Genomic DNA, 20,210 nt, shown 5'->3' with positions numbered 1-20,210 from the left:
AATCTGTTTAGATTTTTGAAACCACCTTTTCTAAGAGGCAATTGCAGGGTCCAAACAACGTAACATTTGATTTTGAATTGTGATAATTTTGTAATAAAATTACAGTACTTTGGTTAACAATTAATTATTTTTTTCATGCATTTTCTGTTGTATATCAAGAATTAATTTTTCATCTTGTGAGTTTTTGCCAGTTTCTGCCGCAAAGTGGCAGAAAGTGGTTTTTGCCATGCCGGTTTTAACCGGTTTCTACCAGTGGTTTTAACCGCCTCGGCAGAAACTTGCCAACCCTGCCCAAAACTGATGCTAAAAGATTGTGTCTGTGCAATTTGGCAAAAAGCAGCTAAAAATGTTTTAAATATTATGAAAAAATTGTTACCTAAGCGATGGTTCATATAAAGCATTTTATTTAATGAATATAAACTGTGTTTTAAACAGAGAAACAAGTTTTCTACTTTAAAATACAGATTTTTGTGAAAATTTCCTTTTTTTTAATGTTATTTCTAGATTGTGCCGATTTTCAAAGTTAGTTTTGTGAAGTTGTTGATTTTTTACTTGATTTTTGGGAAAGTACTGATTTTAAAATAAGATTTTTGTGAATTTACCAAAAAACAGTAGTAAAATCGGCCTGTATTGGGCCCTGCTTTTAAACCCACGAACTAGGGATGGAAAATCTCCATTAATTCATAGGCGGAAAAAAATCAAGAAAAGTGAAAAAATTTATTTTTTTAATCAAAATGTAGTGTACCAGTTATATTTTCTTGGAAAAAATATTAAATATTTAAAAACAGATATTGCTCATTTGGGAAAAGAGTGCCACAACACTAAATTTTTCATTTTCATTTTTTTTTAAAGCTTAGGGGGTATTCTAGTTTAAAAATTCAAAAAAATCAATTTTTTTCTTTCATATTCTCAAAGTTTAGACCTTTAAGAATAAGTTTCTAAGAGGATTTATGGAAACTCAAATTATTTTTGGAGTTACAGTTAATTTTGTTAAAATAAACTCTTTTGCCGAAATGAGATTGCAAACTTTAAACGCGTTTTTCTCGAAACTAGTTTTTTCGATATGGTTGACGAGATATCTCGAGTTCTAATGCACCGATTTACTTGAAATTTGGTACAGACTTTCTTAGGCTAATTCCATAGTGACAGACATGACATTCACACAACTTTCTAATCGAATATTATACAGTAAAAGGTTTTCATTGTTCATAAAAATATACAGAAATATGCAGAAGGATGTGAACAACATATTTACCAGAGAAAAAGTGCGAAAATATTATTATTAATAATAATTGGGGGCAAAAAAGCAGTCGTGACAGACATGACAACAAACGGACATCATTTTAGAGGATGTTTGTTAAACACAGAAAAGCTCTGAAGTTATTTGTATGACAATTAAGAAACAGTTTTTATAGTTAATATAAGAGCCAGTTTATTAATAAAGCATATAAAAAACATGAATTCTAAAATAAATTATAGTAAAAAGAAGTATTTTGTCATGTGACAGACATGACGCTTCTGAATTTTTTTTTCAAAAAATTAATTATAATGATTAAAACATGTAATTATGTTTGTGACAGCAGTTTTCATTAGTTAATTATTATAAATAAATTGATATTTATTTCTTTAAAGCTTATAAAAACCGCGAGAGCTCACCAAAGTGGGAGTGGAAGCACTAGCGATTATCTCCTCTCTTTTATACCACACAGCATTATTATCAGATTCAAACTTATACTGCCCAGATGTAGTTTGCTACATACATTTTATCTTGAACTATCCTTTTGCAATCTCTATTATCAGTCCATGAAACTTCTGGTTGTCATACATAACTGTTACCCACTGGCCACACTGCAAACTGACATCTGGATTTGTAAGAGCTGTGATGGTAGAATTTTCTCCACATTCAGTTACACTTTCCCGTTTCAAAATCAAATTCTGTGCCCCTTTCACATTCAGATGTGAGGCTGTAGAAGACTTTGCGATTGGAACATAATAGAAAACAATAAGCACTTCGTGTAGCTGACATTCCGTTTATTTCATTATTTTCGAAAGTCCATGTCTTGTCCAGATTATCTTTCATTCCTAATATACTTTGTTCTGAAGTATATAATATGTTAATCCCTGGGGACAATATGTCTTTGCGTCTTTAGCAAATTCTGCTGAGGTTCTGGGATCTATATTTCTCGCTCGGGTAGCATCACGTACTCTGCGTTTGATTGTGCCACCTAATCCATCAATGCATCCTTTCCCATGTGAGGTAGCTGAGAAATGCCAGGCTGCTGGAAGTTTATTTGTAGTCATGGAGTAAATTGTATATTTTTGTTTGAAGTGCTGAGCAGTTCCATCCGATTGAAACTCTAATCTCATTATTTTAAACGCTGGGTGGTTTTTCGTAAAGCTCTCAATGACTACATTATTGAAAACAATAACTGCATACTTATCATGTTGTAAATAATCTGATATGGCTACGTAAGGCTCAGCACTAATTTCTGTAGCATTCTCATTTTGACGGTACTACACCATTGTCGTATATAATGTAGATGAAGTGTTCTGCCAGTGTGCGGACTGAATTTCATCCTGATATGCATGGCAAAAATTTTCGCTAAAATCCACTTGGATTTGAAGTGTACCATAAGGTAGATTTTCCTTTAAGTTTTTGAAGGCTTTAGCTTGTATACGTTTCACATGAACGTGCCGCAAGAAATATTTCAGCTGTTTTTCTAACAGTTTCAAGACATCATATAAAAGACCTGAGTGTTTACTTCTTATGAGGATTTCAGCATCAGACTTTATCCTGTTTGTAGGAGACTTCTCATCCAAGTTGATCTTCATCAAAGTTTTCTACAAAACTTTTATATAATTGCAAATCTTTACATTCATTGCATGTTTGAAGCATACATTCTTTTTTCTCATCATTGCAAACTATAAGTTTTACTAATTCTGTTGATGAGTTTGGTAGCAATACTGATGAAGCTAAGAGTAACTGAATATTTTCGTGGTAGATACATAAACACATATTAGGTGTATCTGATCTTAAGTAAACATGTTTTGGTCTTAAACTTGCAAACTTTGAAAATCCAATCTTAAATAAGGGATATTCTTCTTTAAAAAGCTGATATGCTTCACTGATCGTTAGTTGTAAGTACCTTTTCTGCATTTTCATTTTTCCAGTTTTATTCCTTATAATGCAGAACTCATTAAGACCTGGAGCTTGACTAGATATACCATCACTAGTATAGAAACTTTCAACAGTTTCTTTTGTCGTTTCATCTATTGCATGACTAGTGTGACAGACATGACAATTTTTAAATTCTTTTCTTCTTGCTTAAAAAACTAAATTTTTCTCCAAATTTTCTGTTAAGTCTTCATCTTAGTGTAAATAAAGAGAAATAAAAACCTTATGTGCATACAGAGAAATAAAAGACAGAGAGAGCTCTCATTTTTAGCTGTTTTTCGCCAAATTGCATTTACACAATGTAGCATCAGTTTTGGGGGATGATAATTTCCTGAATTGTACGCAGTACAAAGCCTATTGAGCAGAGATACAATGGTATTTTCTCTACATCTTAGCGCTCCCCCCGTCCCCCCCGCCAAAAAAAAAAAAAGGTTAGAAATAATAGTAAACGACATTCGAACCTTTCTAACTACCATTTAAATTGAACTAATTTTCTTAACAAAAAGTAGAATGTGCCTTTAAAAGATCCCAAACACAATGCTAATAAAAAAACCTTTCACTAAAATAGATTATTGATACAGTACTTTCACAAAAATAGGTAGTGAGAAAAAATCCTGGATTTGCCCCCTGTTGAACCTTTGGCAAAAAAACGAAAGAACTGCCAAAAATTTCGTGAAGAATAGAATTTTTTTAAAAATTACTTACAGTGAAGCACCGTTTATACGTTTCTCTTTTATACGCTTTTATCAATTATCCACTATAATATTAAAATCTGTTCGCGTCCGTCTGTCTGTCTGTCTGTCTGTCTGTCTGAAGATCGATCTCCTCGAGAACCGCTGCGAATCAAGAGTCGAACGAGATCCCGATCAATTGGAAATTTTCCAAAGAAAACAATAGAACCAATCTCGTAATTGTACGACTTTAATTAGCGGAGATATTAATTAAAACGTTAATTAACATAACGTTATTCAGGAATTTTTATTTCTTTCCTGTTGCCATTTTGCGTATGAGCAAATAAAATTCTAATAATTGTTTTAAAAGAGATTTTTTTGGCTGCTGTCCAAATCTTAAAACAACGTTTCCATCCAGAATTTCATTTCAAATTAGTTTGAAATTGGTTGCTCTATTCGGATATAGCCTTTATTTTATCGTCTGTCCTTTTTTTATTTTTTTACACTCGACGTTCTTAACTCCTTTCAGCATAGGAAAGTTGTTTCTTTAGATATGTTTATTGATTGTAGTGTAAGTTTATCGTTCACACCGGTCTCATATTTTGATACATTTAGGATGTGCGACTAATTATGTTTATTTTGTTGGACTTTTTCCCATTACATGGGTGAGTTTTCGAATTGCAATAACTTTCTTTTTCTTTCCTGTTTCTATTTTTGAAATACAGTTTGTATCGTTAAAAGAACATGTTAAATTAAGATTGTTTGGATTTCTTTAAGTGAAACAGAGTTGAACAAAAAAATTGTTTTTAAGGATTTTAACTAAAGCTATCTTGGAATCTGATGACTTGGTATTAAATTAATGCTTATTGGTATTTATTTAGTCTTGGTGCTTTAGTTTCACATAATCAATCAAAATGCGTGTGTCATTTTATGTAAAAAGATGATCGTAATTGTACATAAATATTTCAGATATAGTCTATCAGATGTAATTCAGTTTAAAGTGACCAGAGATTACAGTTGATAATGCATATATTTTCATCTTTTGTGCTAATTGAAAATACTCATAACTTGTATTATTGATAACTATGATTAACGTTAAAGAGAATTTTGACAAAAATATGCTCTACTGGTGTTTTACAAACCTAGCATTAAGCGTATTTATTTACTCCTTAGCGCTTTAGAAACTGATGTCAGAGTAATACAAAAACATCAATTGGACATCTCTTTCATTTTTTAAGTAGCCCGTGCAACGCCGGGCACTCAGGCTAGTATGATTATAAAATTTGGAGACAACCAGTACACAAATAGTAGGTGAACCTTTCCTCTGTCTTAGGGCAAGAGATGGTACTAGTAGCCCTGGTAGGTGCTGCTGTACAGCATGATTTAGAACAAAAAAAAAATCAATGAAAGCCTACCTAGGACGTAATCTTTATACGGGTTTTACCCAAAACTTGAAACTGTCCACTCATATCCCTTTGCTTCTCACATGCCTCAAATGAAATGTTAGATATAAATAACTAGCTGTGTTGCCCGGCTTTGCCCGGTCTACCTTGAAAAAAAAAAAAAACATTGCTCCAAGTGAAGTATCTTCAATAACCAGGATTAAATGAAGGAAAAAAAAAACCATCATGCAAAATTTTCTCGCCAAACAATGACGATAGATACTAATATACTTTTAAGAAATTAAAATAAAATGAGAAAGATGGATTTAAAAGGCGTAACCATGGAAACACAAAATAAAATAAGTTTAAGAATTGAAAATGAGAAAGATGGAAATAAACAATGGATTCAAAAAGCGTTACAGTGGAAACGCAAAATAAAATGGTTAAAAACTTGAATAGAGAACAGATTTTTGAACTTCATTTAATTCGCTTGTAACTTTTTTTCTAATGGAGATACAGGGTTAAACTTCCGACCATAGGTCGAGTTAGATCTGGAGTAAAAAAGCAGCTCTTTTGAATGCTGTCAAAAAGAAAACTGTGGGACAATTCTATCGCTTTTTATTGATTTATTTAATGAAGAAAGTAGTGCCTAAATTTCAGCTAAGCCTAAAAAAATTCGAGCAAAAAACGCAAATAACTCCCGCCGTAATAAAGTTAGAGCATTGAAACAAATTGCGTAGAATGCGGAAAATTCTACTCTTTCTAACGATATGTAATATTAGTATGTGCAAGTCATTCTTCACCCCCTTATTTGAGAATTTGTGTGAAAATTGGACGTAAATTGGAATAAAAAAAGAACTATTCATCGAATTTTATTCGAACTGGTCTGCAAACCTTCTCAGGACTTAAAGAAAAAAACTGTGAAAATTTCCGCGCAATCGGCCAGGTAGTTCTTGAGTTTTGCGAGTTCAAACACACAGACGGTTTTTGGGGACTTCATTTTATACTATGTAGAGAGGAGAGAAACCTTAGATTTAAGTCTACATCAGGGACCGATTTACACACCTGGGTGCCCCGGGCACTGACAGATATGGTGCCCCCCTCCCCCCCTCACAAAAAATATGAAGGTAAGTGTATTGGATATCATTTTGATAGAAAGAAAACTTTAAAATATCGATTTCATACAAAAAAAGTTAATAATTAAGATGTTTTGCCAAGAAATCATTTAATATAAATCTAAAATAATTTTATGGTTTTCATGTTAGAAATTTTTTTACAGTCGCAGATGGAAAAACTATGATACAAATGACAAAGATAAATCATAATGTGCTTTCTGCGCATCAATGATTCTAGATATATTTTCTCCTTTGTTTTCTCGTAGTAAATTCATCTATAATGTCCTCGTAATCAAGTTTTAGCTCAAACTTACTTCTATTGATAACAGAGCTAATAAAGATAATTTACCATCAGAAATGAGAGTACGCAAAAGACACTTAATTCTTTTCAGTAGCGAAAATGATCGTTCTCCGCAACAATTGGCTAATGTGCTTTCATTTAATAAAAAAAAATTGTCAAATGAAAAAATTTTTTTGTTCCCTTTAGTTGGAGGCCCCGAACAGGGTTGCCAGATTTAAGAACAGTAAATACGGGACAGGATTCTAGATGGAAAAAAAAATGGGGGGTGGGGGTATTTTTGAGACGTCGCTGTAAATTCAATCTCAACAAAGCATTAAACCTAACAAAATGTCGCCTATCAAAGTATAAAAAATCGTTTTCATTGCGAATGACGACGCAGAGATATATTTCAAATATTAGTCAATGAGCAAAGAAGCAACCATTCGGCTCCTCAGTGGTGCCTCCTCTAAGGGCAAGGACGCACCTCTCTCAATATCGTGGAGACAACCCCCCCCCCCCCAAAAAAAGCAAAGATCCCTTGAACCAAAAATGAGATAAATACCCCTCAAAACTGATAACTTACGATGTTTAAACGAAAAGCCGAAGGGCTAAATTTCGTAAGTCAGTCAACAATGTTACATGCTTATACAAGCAGAGATAATATCACACAGTGGAAGGTGCAAAATCAAATGTTAATGTGCAGAAATGAACATAGGAAACTTGTTTAAAATCTTACCAAAAATTTATTGGTCCATAGTAACTAAAAATAAATAAACTAACAAAAACAAGTTTATAAGAATAAACCCCGGCCATAAGCGGAGGTGGAGTTCGCAACTCCCCAACACCTATCGCACCTAACGCACAAGAGGCTGACGAACACAAAAGAGAGAGAACAATTGGAATCGTTCACTATTTATACTTGCCTCATTTGCATATGATTGGGCATCAAAGGATGCCAACCTAAAACTGAAACTTTACACGTGCCGAAAGAGTTGAGAAGTTAATCTAATTTGAATAAAGTAAATTTTATATCACATTACATTAGGAATGAGAACGCGGATAAATATCGTTTACCGATGTCTATCAAAAACAACGCCCCCTAAAAATTTCAACGCCGCAGTCTGCGCCATGAACTCCCCCCCCTCCCCCAGGTAGGCACCCCTGTGGCTCCCAATGGTCTGCTGCAAAAGCAAAAACATACAAACGAAATCGAAAGGAAAATAATTTTTGCGTTTGCAGTCACATGATTTTCTTATTGCTCATTATTTCACATTTTTTGTTTTAGTTTATTTTTTCCCTTAAAATAATGTCTCGTTCTATAAAATATTGTTATCATCCAGAATACGGGACTTTAGCCGTCCCGTATGGAAGTTCCCCGGGACAATTTTTCAAAATACGGGACCGTCCCTCGAAATCCGGGACGTCTGGCAACCCTGGCACCGAACACTGGTCCCTGAAAAAAAAAATTGATGACAGAAATTTGGTGCCCCCTTTCCGTTGGTGCCCCGGGCCCCAAATGCCCTGCCGTAAATCAGTCCCTGGTCTACATATCGCAGGGGTGATTGTGTTCCGGTATTTTACCGAATTTCCGGTACTCTCGGACGTATTTCCGGTATTTTTATGTCCGAAAATACCGGAATTATGTTTTTTTTTTGGTTATGCTTTTATGCTACCTCCGCAATTTTTTAAATTACATAATACTCATCAAATATACCTGCAAGAGCCTTAAGATGGACACCTATCCCTTAAGATGTACAAATGTCAAGATAATTTGTATAATACCAGCTCAAAAGTAACTTTGTAACCCATTAAAAATTTAATCAAATGTACACACAATATTTTGACTCAGAACTATTTAATACTATGGCATAAGTGCACTTAAGTAATAGATGCCAAAGATTACCTCCCCCCCCCCCCCCCCGCCCATTCTCGCTTTGAAACTTTTAGGTATTTTTTGATGAACCCACAATCACCCCTGATATTGTAATAACGATTTAAAAGTTACATTTAAATCGTTTTTGTTGACATGGGAAAACGCGAAAAGGAGTGAAAATTACTAAACGAATAATTACAAGCATAGCATGTACTGACACCCTGGCTGCGAAATGCCTTTTTCTTCTTTCTTCCCCCTTTTCATTTTTTTTTCGATGTCATAAAAACTCTTGAACCTGTGAAGTGTTATGGTGCAAACCGCAAATTCATACGACAATTTGTTGGTTTTCTATGAATTTTTTTAATGTGTCAAGGACTTTTCGGACATCCTGCATATCAAAATATCGGATGCAGTAGAAGACCGTCATAACGCACACCTCGGGACCGGAGCTTTTGTGTTATACAGGATTTTGCGTTATATGGATCATTTCACACATTTTGAAACTAATGTTCAGAATATATCTATATATTAGCACTTGGGAAGGAGTTTTATCTGCAATGAGCATCAAAGCACCAATATTACGATTAGTTATTCACAAATAAATACGTTTCACAATCAAAATCCTGCACTTCTGCTAGCTTCATGGTTTGCATAACAGCTGCATTTTCAAGAGCCATCTGGTATTTTCTTTTTACTGTGAATGCTAATTTTCATTTAAAAGCTTTGAACTGAGATGGAAAGATGAAAAACTGTTTCAAAATTTAACTTGCCTAACCATTTTTATGTTTGCAAGACGAAACGGGGGGATTTTTCAAACTTCAAAACCTATTGTTTACTTCTGAAAAGGTGTGCGGTTTACAGAGAATTGCATTACATAGGTCGGCGTTATAACGGTCTTCTACTGTATTTTCGATCTGTTCGAAAATATGTTTCGGAACCCTGGTTTTTAAGGATGTAGTTCATTTATTTGATTGTTTTCGTTGTTTTGCATTTTGATAGACTTTCTGTCCTTCTTTTTTCATGATCCAAAAAGGTCAAGAAAAGCTGACCGTTGCATTTTTCCCTTCCAGAACCTTGCTGCTGTCGCAATGAACCCAGCTCCCTGGTCTTTTTGAATGAGGTGCACATTGCCCTGCATTGCCAGACGGACTTGGACGAGTCCTGCATCGAGAGGGTAAGTTCGTCCTCTGTGACCTTGACGGGAATCGAGGGCATGAGGGTTTGTCACAGGGTTGGCAAAAACCTGTTTTTTTTTTTAAAAAAGCCCATGGACCCAGGGTTTTTTGGGTTTTTTTAAATAAAACCCCCCAAAAAAAAACCCAACTAAAGTTGGGTTTTTAAAAGAAATGTGGGTTTTTGTCTTTTTTAGGGAAAATGTGGGGGTACTTGTAGCATATTGTAGCGTAAGTGTATGGACAAAGTGCAAAAATTGTCTTCGGGTGAAAAAAGCTGGAAAACTAGTTAAAATTCAGCATATTCTGAAGAAAAGTATAAAAGACGACAAAACCCAAGAATGGTGAAGTTTCTGATTTTTTTTAGTTTTCATTATTACCAACAGTTAAGGCAAAGTTACTTCTTGAGTGATAAAATCTATTGTTCGTTTTTAATTACTACATTTTTTTTTTCTGCATTATACTTTATTGTAATTCATTTTGTTATGCAAAACTACTGTTGAACCTCAAGTAGTTTAAATCCCTATTTACTGAATTCCAGCTTAATCAACACATTTCTTTGAATTTTACGTTGCCTGTTTTTCTATTTCTGAGTAAGGAGTAAGAAATATTAAACATTTTCGTAAGATAATGAAAATACTGTACATCCTATTCTGTTTTCTGTCCGACCGTTTGTAAAACCTGTTAATTTCTAAAAAAATATACCTTGTTTATTCGAGATTTGTGACCTGTTGGTTTGCAGAAAATAATTCACATGAAAGCCTTTTAGCTAGAGTAGTTTCCTCTGTACAATCTACAAATATTGAGAAAATCGGACGAGACAGGACTTGGTCAAGATAATTTGATTTATTTATTGACCAGTGAAAGAAAAAAGTTAAATATATTTATTTAAAATCTTTGAAGTATTTTTTTAATGCTGTTGAGTGTTAAGAAATACTATTAAAGTTCAAAATTCATTTTTTGTGTTCATTGTCTGTGATGAAGAACAAATAAAAAAGAAATTTAAATTATGAAAGTATTTAAATTAATTTTTTTTAAAAAACTTCTCAGAAAATTTAAAAAAACCCAAAAGTGGGCTAAATAATGGGTTTTTTTAAATGGGTTTTTTCAAAAAAACCCATTGGGCCCAACCCAATTGGGTCCAATACGGCCAACCCTGGTTTGTCATATAAACAGGGTGTCCGCGCATATGGAAAGTCGGGGAAAGTCGTGGATTTCGAACATGATCGAAATTGGTCATGGAAAGTCATGGATTTCAGTGCAAAATGTCCAGAAGTCATGGAAACTGACTGTTGGTCATGGATTTCAGTGCAAAATGTCCAAAAGTCATGGAAACTGACTGTTGGTCATGGATTTCAGTGTAAAATGTCCAAAAGTCATGGAAACTGACTGTTGGTCATGGATTTCAGTGTAAAATGTCGAAAAGACATGGAAACTGACTGTTGGTCATGGATTTCAGTGTAAAATGTCCAAAAGTCATGGAAACTGACTGTTGGTCATGAACTTCGCGCTCAGGACTATCGTTTGTTTTCAATATCGTACGTTTTCCAATTCCGGAGACTGGGGATTTTTTTTCCGTATCATAGCTTTTCTACAATGTTTAAAAAAACACACATAAACAGTAGAAATAGCAGTTTGAAGTTTCTATATTTAATGGTAAGCTTGCTTTTGTACATTACAATTGAATTATTATACCGATCATATTCAGATTTGTTACTAACTTATCTTTAACCATGATGACTCTGGAATTGAGTATTTTGAAGGGTTTTTTTTTCTGTTTAGTGTATGAATGCATTTATTAAATTTGTATTTTACAGTTTCACACTGCGCTTTGGGGAGATAATGGGTTTATTTTAGATTTTAAATGTTCTTAAATTCTCATACTTATTTTTTGTCTCAATAAATTGTTGCATTTTTCATATACATATTTAGTTGAATATTTTTTGCTGCTTTTGTTTAGATTCATTTACATAGCTGAGATAAAAAGGATTATACTGCTTTATAGTCTCTATTTATATTTATGCGCAATTTTGATGTCATTGTCAAATGAAGTAACTTGCGTGAGTCATGGAAAGTCATGGATTTGAAGAACCTGAGTCATGGAAAGCTACAGGCAGAAGTCAGGGAAAGTCATGGATTTCAAAACTCAAAAAGTAGCAGATACCCTGTATAAAATCTGTATCAATAAAATAAAGAATGTATGTGTGTACTAGCTGTGTCTCCCGGCTTTGCTCGGTCTACCTCGAAAATAAAAGTTGTGTCAAGTGACGCGTGTTCAACTATCAGGTTTGAACAAAAAAAAAAACAGTAAAATTTTGCAGCAGACTGCAGAAACATAACCAAAAAGTAAACATTTCAAAACCCTCGATTGCAGGAAAAGCCTCGAAACAAAAATCCAAAATTTTTTTCTTCTTTATATTCAAAAAAAAAAAAAAAAATGGCATCGAATCTTTCATTTAACGATTTTCTTCACGCTACAACTACAAATTTCAATAAAAGCATTGTTGCGGAAAGTGGAGATGAAGCACTGAATAATAATTTGAATGGAGGAAAGACTTCGAAAAATAGGGATTTTATTTTGAAATCTAAGAGTCATAATTAATAGTTTTTAATTGATATCTCCGCTAATTATTATCGGAGGATCATGTTAAATAGCTAAACATGAAGACGGGAAGATGACGAATCCATCGATACCTGGTTCGATGGTCAGTTCACTGGTGTTCGGGAGAAGAAGCTTGGACATAGATACATAGGTACATACGCTCAATTTTTAATTGTATAAGATCTGAGTATGTTCCCTGTATGAACCCACAGTTTATGTCAGATATTGACCAAATTTGGGAGGGAGGTACTTGGGGGGGGGAGCAAACGCCAAAAAATAACGGAACTGTTCGAATTTTGATGTTAGGACCCGAAAATGGCATTTAATGCCTCTTTCTACCCGAAATAGTTATCCGATCAGTTCAATTTCGACCCCATTGGAAAGCCCACGAAAAATACCCATAGAGCTCATTCATTTTCTTCAAATTTCAAAAAAAAAAAAAAAAAGAAAGATACTGTAAAATCAGTGGGAAACAATTAAAAAACACTTTTAAGCCTAATGTAACTCTGATATTTTCATATCGGAAAACTATCATTTGCGTGATCTCATTTTAAATTATCGTTCCGAAGGTTACCACTTTTCTTTTTCTCGGCTCTGACTAAATATAAAATTGTTTTTGTTTTGAGATAAAGATTTCCCGTTTTGATTGTTACTTGGCGATTTATCTTCTTTCTTTCTTTTTTTTTTTTTGGATTTTAGTTGCATTTTTGGAGGGTAGCATTTGATTTGATCGTCCTCGATTAGTTTTGATGAGTTTTGTCGTGACGTTTGTTTCTATGTGTGAGCGTACTTATGTACTTCTCGTAATACAAGAACGTTAGTCATAGAAGGATAAAATTTCGTAAATAGGCTTGGTACAGCGTCACTTTTACACTTATTCTTTTAAATAGAAACAGATATTCCAAAGGATCTGTTTGTTCGTTCTTCGAGGCAGAACAATATTTCAATTTCAGGCTATTTTTTGTGTCAACCTGCTTTCTCCAAGGCCATCTCTTAATCCATCTCTAACAGTCATTGAATATTTCATGCCACTTGGCAAGTGTTATCGAAATAAACCTTCCAATATATTTTTATCACACACATTTGTGTGCTAATTCTACATTAGCTACCAGTTTATTTGGCTCTCTTGGCTCCCTTAAGAGGATTTTCGCCACCAGCTCACGTGATTCCTATTCCGGGCTGATGAGTGCTAAAAAGCACGAAACTGCAGTCCTCGGATGAAATAACTGAGCTGGTGGTGTATTTTAAGTATTTCTGCCTTAGCCCTGGCTTAGGGGCGGTAACTTACTACAAAATAATTGGATAATTGTTTCAGATAGAAACAGCCGTTTAATGCCATTTTCGTTCCCTAAAATGGTCTCCCCAGTTTATTCTTTGCAAAATGTCTAGACTCCTTTTGAACACAAGGGCGCCTTTTTTTCTTTTGTTCATATGTATTACAAAAGAAATTTATATGATTGTACTGCTTTTTATTCATTTTGGAAGGAACATTTTTGTTCTGACTTGTGAAACTGAATGATCTTCAACGCGACGCCATTTTGAAAACCTGACGCCATTTTGGCAACGTGTTGCTTAAAAAATAGCGCGAAACTTAAAAAGAACCTTTTTTAAAAGGAGAAATAATGTAATTGAACGAGTTTAGGATCATCAGAAATGTAAATTTTACTAAATCGAGTAACAGATTTCTGTGTTCGCGTTCGCGAACTTTGTAAAGCTCAGTTTTCAAAATTACGATGTTCATAACGAATTTGCGGCCGTGATTGTGATTTTTTCTTCTATTCTGAAACAAGAACATTATGATTTTGCTTCTTTTACTGTAACTTTATTACATTCAGTACATAATGAATTTTCAAGCGATAAATTACAGGGGTTTTGCCAACTTAACGTGCAAAATCCTTTCTTTCGAAAAACAAATGGCGCCCTCACGCAATTTATTACTTTTAGAAAAATATGCCAGGTTTTTATTAATTAATTTCTCTCTCTTCATTAATATTAACTCTTATTTACTTATTATTTCTTTTCTGTACTCTAAAATTAATACTACTAAAAACAATTATTTTGGCTAATTTTTCAGAAAAATCTCGATTATGACCCCCCCCCCTTCTGAAAACAACAAGTTTTGTTTTGAAAATAGGGGGGGGGGGTTACTTTTGGGATTTTACGGTAGATAATTCATGAGTAAAATTTAAATATTTTTCTTTTTATTACGTTATGGAGGGACTTTTTCATACGAGATTTTAAACTGCTTGCAGGACATCAAAGTGCAAGGTCGATGATTGTACCAGTGAAAGAAAAATCTTGATAATATACTCTGTAATAGATTTATGTTAATAAAAAAACTTAAAAATAAAAAAAACTTGATTTTGTTACGTAAATAAGAATGCATATATACCTAGTAGTTGGTCCAATATTAGGGGCTATTCATTAATTATGTAAGGATGATTTTGGCAATTTTTGTCCCGCCCCTCATGTGAAGGTAGGTAAGATTTTTTAAACCCCTCCCCCCTATTCTTACGTAAGATTCCCTTTTATTTTTCAAAATAATAAAATAACGAATCTTACATCACTCGAATCGTTATTAAGTTCACAATTATTAAATTAAACCTTTTTGTGTAAAGAAATATTTATTAAAAATTTGAAATCTAGACTGATTTTTTTTTTTTTTTTTTTTTTTACTTTGTTTTGTATATGATGCGATACTCATTAAAAATAAAACATGCCAGAAGTGCGATTTTTTAAAAATTATATTTAACACTTTTGTAAAATAAATAAAAAGCAGCTCACCTAATGCGTTTTTCACCTTCCAGATGCAAACGCAATAGGATCCCTGCCAAACCATTTGACCTCGTGATTTCTAATATATGTTATAAAATTCAAAGTTACTTATCTGTTTCAAATCAGAGTAGAAACCTTTCTGTAAAAATCTTTTATTTTACATGAACACCACTTGCTTCTTGCAAGATAAAAAGGCAACTGAATACATGGTGAAAATCAAAAAATGTTGCTGAAAACCAACAGTTGGAAATGCAGTTACATGTGCAGCACATGTGTGCCAACACCTGATTGGTCCATTGATATTTAAATTAGCTTTTGGATGTTGACCAATCACATGTTGGCTACAGTTAAGATACTGAAAAATTCATTTTATATTAAGAAATACTTAATTTAATTTTATATTAATTTTAATAGGTAATTAAATGTATATTTTATTTTATTTTATTTATTTTTAACATGAAAGAATACTCTACAATATAAAATATTGACTTGGAAACTATTACGTAAGAATGGGTTTGCCCCCCCCCCCTAAAGTAAGGGTTTTTAAAGATTTTTCCAACCCCCCGTCCCCAGGATTCGTACGCTCCTTCAAAACTCCTCCAATACTCCTTCATTTATAAAAACTTTTTGAAGGGTCCTTCAAATTCCTTCATTTCGGTTTTAACTCCTTCTTTTTTAGTTCAAAACTACATAATCTTCCTCTATAACAGAAACTTAAAATACTTCTATTGACAACTAACTTCATCACAAAGGCGATTTTAATGTAGTCATTTTGTGCATTGATTTTTTTTTATTTACAAATTGATCGTAGTTAATTCATAAAAGTTGAAGGTGAAATTTTAAAAGAATACTAAGACATTTCATAAGTGAAGTAAAACATGCTTAAATGGTGCTTGGCTATTTTTTCAAGTTTTATGATTATTGTTTTTTCCTCCACCACACTCTCAGCAGCAAAAGTCAAGTTGCCTAATTATTATTTAAATATTTAAAAATACATAAGTAAATGTACTACCTTAAGTGATTGCGTTAAAAAAACAATTGTTTAGTTAATTGCAGTTATGATATTGTAAAAAGAGTCCTCCACGAGTGATGTCATGCTTCGAGGAGGAGACGGGCTCATGAAATTGTGACAAGGGGAAGAGAGAGGGTGACACAAAGTGACATCACACAGTTATTGTAGCGATATGTTTGTAAAAAATATGACGTGACAAAAGAAGTGAAGTGTGACACTTTGTGATAAAGGGTGCTGATGGTCAAATATATTGAAAAAAAAGTGACATCATTTAATGACACTCCATTAGTACTCCTTCAAAATCTCCTTTTACTCCTTCAAAACTCCTCCAAAACTCCTTCATTTTATTTCTGAAATTGAGTACGAACCCTGGTCCCCCTCGGAACCCCTACATACAGGGTTCGTACGCTCCTTCAAAACTCCTCCAATACTCCTTCATTTGGGGAAAATTTTTGAAGGGCCCTTCAAACTCCATCATTTTGGTTTTGAATCCTTCAAAACTCCTTTTTTTTGGAGTTCATGACTATATAATCTTCCTCTATGACAGTAACTTAAAATCCTTCGATCGACAACTCAACTTCGTCACAAGGGCAATGGTATAAGCACAATTTTAATGTAGTAATTTCGTATATTAATTTTTTTTTTTTTTAATGAAGATGTGATTTACAAATTGATCATAAAAGTCATAGAAGTTGAAGGTGAAAATATTATTAGATGACTAAGACATTTCGTAACTGAAGTCGAGCATGCTTAAATGGTGCTTGGCTTTTTTTTTTCAAGTTTTATGATTATCGCTTTTCCCCCCACACTTTCAGCAACAAAAGTCAGTTTGTCTAATTGTTATTTAAATATTTAAAAATATATAAGTAGCTATACTATATTAAGTGATTTTTTTTAAAAAACGATTGTTTAGTAAATCACAGTTATGATATTGTCATTCACAAGTGATGTCAATTCTCGAGAGGGAGACGGGTTCATGAAATTGTGAGAAGGGGAAGAGAGAGGGTGACAAAAAGTGACATCCCACAGCTATTGTAACAATACGTTTTTAAAAAAAATGACATGTGACAAGAGCAGGGTTGTGTTTTTTGCCGGGACAGTGAAAAAAAAACCATGGCAAAAATGGAAAAAAACGGCAAAAATGGAAAAAAACGGCAAAAACCCAATTGCAAATAAAGTAGCTTTATATTGTTAATCAAGAAATAGTGACAATATAATATAAATAATGCATTTTAATATTTTAGTTATGTCTCTCCATGTTACTTCTAATTTATAAGGTGAAAAATAAATTAAAAACAAATGTTGGGATTGCAAAACTTAAGATTTTAAATGTTTGCTAAAACATTTTTTTTCAGGAATGAGCCAACTTTTACGTCTTTTACTTTATAGTTTCATCTGGATTAAGTATACTTTATATAGATATTTAGTATTCTGTAAAAATTGCTGTAATAAACAAGCTAATTACATTTTCATTGTAAGTTAATTATTCGTCTTAGATGTTACTAACTGAAATTTTATGTTAATGCTTAAAAATTCAAAAGTAAAAATGCTCCATAACTTTAAAAGTAAGTTAAACCTTCAATTTTTTAAAAACTATAAAAATAATTGAATTAAAATTTTATCAAAATCTTTTCATGCTTTTTACTTTTATATAAAAAGGAAAAAAACTGTCCGTAAGTTGTTAATACAAAATCTATTTTTGCCACTCTGGCAAAAACTGGCAAAAACCTATTTTTGCCGGGCGGTAAAAACCGTGGTTTTTTCCATGGTTTTTTCCGCCCCCGGCAAAAACTTGCCAACCCTGACAAGAGGAGGAGTAAGGAGAAGTGTGACAAAGAGGGAAGGAGGTCAAATAAGTTGCAAAAAAAAAAAAAACTGCGGCATCATTTAAGGCCTGCCCATTAGTACTCCTTCAAAATCTCATTTTACTCCTTCAAAACTCCTTCATTTTATTTCTGAAATTGAGTACGAACCCTGTACGTAATTAATGAATGGACCCTTGCTCTGTATTCCGCAGGCCGTGTTCGAGCGCTTGCTTTTGGAGGAGCCAGCTCAGCACATCGTGCGCAGAAAAAACACAGACGAAGAGGATTCCATAGCAGGTGTCAAGAGGATCATGTTCTACCTCTACCAGTCCTACCATCGCCTCAAGAAGCTCACCGACTGCAAGGTGGGCTCTCTGATGATGGGATGAAACCAGGGTTGGCAAAAACCCGGGTTTTTTTAAAAAAGCCCATGGACCCAGGGTTTTTTGGGTTTTTTTAAATAAAACCCAAAAAACCCCAACTAAAGCTGGGTTTTTTAAAAGAAATGTGGGTTTTTTTGTCTTTTTTTAGGGAAAATGTAGGGTACTTGTAGCATATTGTAGCGTAAGTATATGGACAAAGCACAAGAATTGTCTTGGAGTAAAAAAAGCTGGAAAACTAGCTAAAATTTAGCGTTTTTCTGAAGAAAAGTACAAAAGACGACAAAACCCGAGAATGGTGAAGTTTCAGATTTTTTAGTTTCCATGATTACCAACAGTTAAGGCAAAATTACTTCTTGAGTGATAAAATCTATTGTTCGTTTTTAATTACTACTTTATTTTTTTTGCATTTTACTTTATTGTATTTCATTTTTTTATGCAAAACTACTGTAGAACCTCAAGTAGTTTAAATCCCTATTTACTGAATTCCAGCTAATAAGATAATTTGAGTTATTTATTGACCAGTTAAAGATAAAAGTTAAATATATATTTTTTAAATCTTTGAAGTATTTTTAATGCCGTTAAGAGTTAAGAAATACTATTAAAGTTCCAAATTCATTTTTTATGTCCATTGTCTGTGGTGAAGAACAAATAAAATAGAAGTTTAAATTGTAAAAGTATTTAAATTAATTACTTTTTTAAAAAACTTCTCAAAAAATTTAAAAAAACCCAAAAGTGGGCTAAATAATGGGTTTTTTTAAATGGGTTTTATCAAAAAAAACCATTGGGTCCAATCCGGCCAACCCTGGATGAAACCCGTTTCTGTCAGTTTCGTAAATTAGCAGAGTATAATAAATCTTATATCTTTAAACGAGCAATTCTTGTGGGTATGTATATATTTCTTATCTCCGAAACTGCTCTGACGATTTGGATGAAATTTTGGATTTAATTGTAGTTTTGCATCCTAAGTTCATCTGCATCGGTGTTTTTTCTGTAAAAACGCGGTTTTTTACGAAAAACGGTTTTTTAATATAAAGTCAAATTGAGTTAAGCCTTGAAGTAAACTGTAAGTTGACGCATCAGGCAGACAATTTGCAACCATAGCAATGAAAATTTGTCTCTTCTCGCTTTAAAATTTTATACTTGCTTAGGGTTGCCGGGTTCGGCTGATATTGGCCACTTTGGCTAGTTTCAAATACACTTGGCTGAAAACAAATTCAAAAGCATTATGTAAGTCGATGTAAGGCTTTTTTTCTTTTTTAAGTGAAACTATTGCTTGACCATCCTATTTTATTTTATTTATTTATTTTCTTTTTACACTTCAAATAGTTTAACTTGTTTTTTAAATCACGCATCTAAATTTTATTTCGAAGAAGTGTATGTCTGGAGACTGTTTATGTTTTGTTGAGACAGTTGTTATCATTTGTTGGAATGGTTTGTGGATCATCAGTTTCGATGGATATCATGCTGTATGTAGCATTTTCTGGCGTAAAAACTAAAAGTACTTATTCAAAAAGAAAATCTCGATTGGCATAAAATCGTGAAACGCAAAACCGATTTCACCATAGCAAAACTGGCTCCAAGGTCAAAATATTTTAATTACTGACAAGAAAAATTGTATAGTGGAAACAAATGTAACAAATAGTTTAAAGCAAAATGTTGATTTAATTACATTTAAAATCTTCTTTGTTTGGTACTTTAGTGTTATAAGGAGGTCGAGTGCTTAATATTTCGTTAAGGTGAAGCTTTTCAAGTAGATTTGGAAAAGTATTGAACCTTAAAAAAACATGAGTTGACAAAAAATAATTCTTTTAAAGCCGAGCGAGGCTCGGTCGTCCAGGTACTGACTTTTAAAAGAAGAAATAGCTTTATTTGCTGTCGACACTCAAAATAAAACCATAATCATTTTAAATAAATATTTCTAAGGTTACCAATTTAATCCAAAGCAGGGTTGGCTTTCTGCTGGCA

At 33.1% G+C, this 20,210-nt stretch overlaps 1 protein-coding gene across 1 annotated transcript in view; it reads left to right on the top strand.

Moving 5' to 3' along the window:
• LOC129233416 (ubiquitin conjugation factor E4 A-like) overlaps window positions 1-20,210 on the top strand; it is a gene marked incomplete at its 3' end in the record, with an annotated part of 51,976 nt that overhangs the window by 11,474 nt on the left and 20,292 nt on the right. Inside the window, exons 3-4 of the mRNA XM_054867446.1 lie at window positions 9,567-9,670; window positions 18,075-18,227. Coding sequence (XP_054723421.1) covers window positions 9,567-9,670; window positions 18,075-18,227 — 257 coding nt within the window. The remainder of the gene's footprint in view (window positions 1-9,566; window positions 9,671-18,074; window positions 18,228-20,210) is intronic.

Source organism: Uloborus diversus, unplaced genomic scaffold (assembly GCF_026930045.1).
Source record: "Uloborus diversus isolate 005 unplaced genomic scaffold, Udiv.v.3.1 scaffold_399, whole genome shotgun sequence".
NCBI classification, from domain to species: domain Eukaryota; kingdom Metazoa; phylum Arthropoda; class Arachnida; order Araneae; family Uloboridae; genus Uloborus; species Uloborus diversus.
Note: the sequence above shows the minus strand (reverse complement) of the source record. Positions and strands in the feature narration are given on the sequence as shown.